A 5,000-nucleotide genomic window follows, 5' to 3' on the forward strand; every position below is an offset into this window, starting at 1 on the left:
GTTCACGCTCCCCAAGTGATGAGGGTCGACTTCCTGCCTGCAGATACAGTAACAGATACAGATACAGATACAGATACAGCAACAGATACAGTAACGGATACAGTAACAGATACAGTAACAGATACAGTAACAGATACAGTAACAGATACAGTAACAGATACAGTAACGGATACAGTAACAGATACAGATACAGATACAGTAACAGATACAGTAACGGATACAGTAACAGATACAGATACAGATACAGTAACAGATACAGTAACGGATACAGTAACAGATACAGTAACAGATACAGATACAGATACAGTAACAGATACAGTAACGGATACAGTAACAGATACAGATACAGATACAGATACAGCAACAGATACAGTAACGGATACAGTAACAGATACAGTAACAGATACAGTAACGGATACAGTAACAGATACAGTAACGGATACAGTAACAGATACAGATACAGTAACAGATACAGTAACAGATACAGTAACGGATACAGTAACAGATACAGTAACAGATACAGTAACGGATACAGTAACGGATACAGTAACAGATACAGATACAGATACAGTAACGGATACAAATACAGATACAAATACAGATACAAATACAGATACAAATACAGATACAAATACAGTAACACATACAGATACAAATACAGTAACACATACAGTAACAGATACAGTAACACATACAGATACAAATACAGTAACACATACAGATACAAATACAGTAACAGATACAGTGGGCTGTTCAGAAAATAAAACACATGTCAAGATGAATTTATATGCTTCTCCGTCTTGAAGGGTTCATTTGGGAACCCTAAACTCTGCAGCTTCTCTTTCTTACAGTGGGAGATATAGGCTAGTATAGATACTGTAGATAGAGAGATAGATGGATAGATGGATAGATGGATAGATGGATGGATAGATGGATAGAAAATCTAAGAATTCATCAGAGCAACGGCATGTGAAAGACTTCTCAGATATGGTTCTAGGGGAACTCTACAGCGCCTTCCAGATGGAAGCTTGTCAAACTCAGGGGATGCTAAGGATCAGTAGAGAACCTCCTGTCCCATTCATCGGCGGTGAATTTCCTTTCGACACCCCTCCACGGAACACTACCCCCCCAGACTCCCGTCTCTCTCTCTGCCAGCACCCTGTCATTCAGGGGGAGGAGTGGAGGGGGGAGCGTGACCTGCTGTAAATGACTACTAATGTTTTAACTGGCAGAATTAGGCTTTCATCACGCAGGCAAATGCAAATAACACTGCAACGGCACTGGTGCAGCGATGGTGGTGTATATATATATATGTATATGCGCCTGTGTGTGTATATGTGCATGTTTGTGTGTGTGTGTGTGTGTGTGCAGTAGCAGCACTGCTAGGGTGGCGGTCAGAGATTGGGGTCAGACTCATTTACAAAACTTAGCATCACAGCTCGGGGCGGTGTGTGTGTGAGGGGGGGGGGGGGGGGGGGGGGGATGGGAGATGCGGGGGAGAAAGGGTTCCTCGGCTGATTATGGCTTGTGTAATTACGTGTGTGTGTGTGTGCGTGCTTGTGTCTCTGTGCGAGAGTGTGTGTGTGCATGCCAGTGTGTGTAATTACGGCGAGGAGTGATGCGCGCGTGGCCTGTCCCTCCCTCTTGGCTTAGAACAGCGTGTCAGAGAGAATATGCAGGATTTAATTATAGACGAATTAAAATTGGTAATGAAATTGGGCATGAACAAACTACAAATAGCAGATGAAAAGGGAGGCCTGTCCCTGGGGGGCGGAGCAGCAGATAGCGGTGTGCTTCCCTGCCTGCCTGCCTGCCTGCCTGCCTGTGCGTGCGTGTGCGTGTGTGTCTGCGTGCCCATGTATGCAGTAGATAGTAAATGATTAGAAATATTCCAAGATAAAATAGCACTGGGTATTGGAGAGGAGCTGTCCTGTATTACTAGTATGTGTGTGTGTGTACAGTATGTGTGTGTACAGTGTGTGTGTGTGTGTGTGTGGGAGTCTGGAGGAGGACTAAACAGGGACCCAGGGCCAAACAGTTTTCTTTGGCTCGTGTTTAAACATCACAGAGCTTGATTCTCTGGAGGCTCGTGGAAGAAGCCGTCGATAATGTTTGGCCTTCAATCATCGTACGATTCTTAACGGTGTCCAGGGTTTAAATCATTCTCTTCCCCTCTCTCTTTCTTCCCCTATCTCTCTCTCTCTCTCTCTCTCTCTCTCCCTCTCAGAACGCTGTACGCCACAACCTGAGTCTGCACAAGTGTTTTGTGCGCGTGGAGAACGTGAAAGGAGCCGTCTGGACTGTGGATGAAGTCGAATACCAAAAGAGGAGACCACCAAAGATGACCGGGTAGGTGAAGCACACACACATACATACATACATACATACATACATACATACATACATACATACATACATACATACATACATACAACATACATACATACATACATACACACACACACACACACACACACATACATACATACATACATACACACACACACACATACATACATACATACATACATACATACATACATACATACATACATACATACATACATACATACATACACACACACACACACACACACACACACACACACACACACACATACATACATACATACATACATACATACATACATACATACACACACACACACACACACACACACATACATACACACACACACACACACACACACACACACACATACATACATACATACATACACACACACACACACACACACACACACACACACACACATACATACATACATACATACATACACACACACACACACACACACACACACACACACACACACACACACACACACACACACACACACACACACACACACACACACACACACACACACACACACACACACACACACACACACACACACACACACACACACACACACACACACACACACACACACACACACACACATACATACACACATACACACACACACATACACACATACACACATACACACATACACACATACACACATAGATACATAGATACACAAATAAATGCATACATACATACATACATACATACATACATACATACATACATACATACATACATACATACATACATACATACATACATACATACACACATACACACATATATATACATAGATACACAAATAAATGCATACATACATACACACACATACACACACACACACACACACACACATACATACATACATACATACATACATACATACATACATACATACATACATACATACATACATACATACATACATACATACATACATACAGATGTGCGTGCACACACACACACACACACACAAACACACACACACACACACACGCACATGCTACTACAGACATGCACACTTACATACACACAAACCCGCATACATATACACCAATACACACATACAAACGCGCACACACACGCGTATACACATACATACACCCATGTGAGCACACACATAAGGTACATGCACAAACACACACGCTACTACAGACATGCACACTTACATACACAAACATTATACACAAAGCCACATGCGTAGACATGGTTACACACGCATACAAACACACACACGGTCTGGTTCCCGGCTCACAGCGTATAGCTGCTGTGATGTGTGTGTGAGCTTATGGGTGTTGGCATTATGATTGCCTAAATAGTGCCTCTATTATTACCAAGGGGCCTAGTCATCAGGCAAATAGAAGGGGCTGCCGGCTTATCGTCTCCGAGCGTTTAGATCTACGTGTGTGTGTGTGTGTGTGTGTGTGTGTGTGTGTGTGTGTGTGTGTGTGTGTGTGTGTGTGTGTGTGTGTGTGTGTGTGTGTGTGTGTGTGTGTGTGTGTGTGTGTGTGTGTGTGTGTGTGTGTGTGTGTGTGTGTGTGTGTGTGTGTGTGTGTGTGTGTGTGTGTGTGTGTGTGTGTGTGTGTGTGTGTGTGTGTGTGTGTCGACACCATTAGTGAGCAGCTGTGTGTGTTGCAGAGAGGAAAAAGGCTTGTTAGTCTATGTAAACAGATGTTCTCTGCACCCGCAGGAGAGACCAGGGATAATTACACACACACACACACACACACACACACCTGCACACCAGATACTGTATCACTCACTTTCGTGTGTGTGTGTTTATAGCATCTGTTTACAGGCTGCTGCGTATGTTTCATGTAACAAATGTTATTTGTTTCATTTGTCAAGAGGGTTTTGGCTGAGGTGACATTTTAGCGCTCAATCTGTTTAGCGCTCAATCTCAACACATGTGCGCTCAATCTGTGATCTGATTCTCTCTCTCTCTCTTTTCCCTCTCACTCTCGCTGTCTCTCCATCCCCTCTCTATCTCACTTTTCCCTCTCTCTCGCTGTCTCCCTCCCTCTCTCTCTCTCTCTCTCTCTCTCTCTCTCTCTCTCTCTCTCTCTCTCTCTCTCTCTCCGTATTCCCCTCTCTCTCTCTCCACCTCTCTCTTTCTCACTCCATTATTTATCTGTCTATTCCTCCCTCTCTGTCTCCCCCTCTCTCGCTATGCCCCTCTCTCTTCCTCCCTATCTATCTTCCTCCCTCTCTCTCTCTTCCTCCATCTCTCTCTCTTCCTCCCTCTCTCTATCTTCCTTCCTCTCTCTCTCTTTCTCACTCCAATCTCTCTCTCTCTCTCTCTCTCTGTGTAGAAGTCCTACTCTGGTGAAGAATATGATTTCAGGCCTTGGCTTTGGATCCCTAAATGCCAGCTACCAGGTAAGGAATGACACACGTGTGCATGCACACACACACACACACACACACACACACACACACACACACACACACACACACACACACACACACACACACACACACACACACACACACACACTGGGAGAGAGCAAAAGCAGCCAATCACAATCAAGGGCACTAATATCAATTCCCTCTTATAATTAGTAGATTCCCTAACGACTCCCACACACCTTCCCCTCCTCCCTCTCTCTCTCTCTCACCTTCC

General features: G+C 44.1%; 1 protein-coding gene across 1 annotated transcript in view; it reads left to right on the plus strand.

Moving 5' to 3' along the window:
* The window catches only part of LOC311231276 (forkhead box protein P4-like), a gene marked incomplete at its 5' end in the record, with an annotated part of 20,987 nt that overhangs the window by 8,967 nt on the left and 7,020 nt on the right, over positions 1–5,000 (plus strand). Inside the window, 2 exon segments of the mRNA XM_084338274.1 lie at positions 2,228–2,349; positions 4,690–4,756. Coding sequence (XP_084194400.1) covers positions 2,228–2,349; positions 4,690–4,756 — 189 coding nt within the window.

Source organism: Notolepis coatsorum (assembly GCF_963971535.1).
Source record: "Notolepis coatsorum genome assembly, contig: SUPER_6_unloc_2, whole genome shotgun sequence".
Taxonomy (NCBI): domain Eukaryota; kingdom Metazoa; phylum Chordata; class Actinopteri; order Aulopiformes; family Paralepididae; genus Notolepis; species Notolepis coatsorum.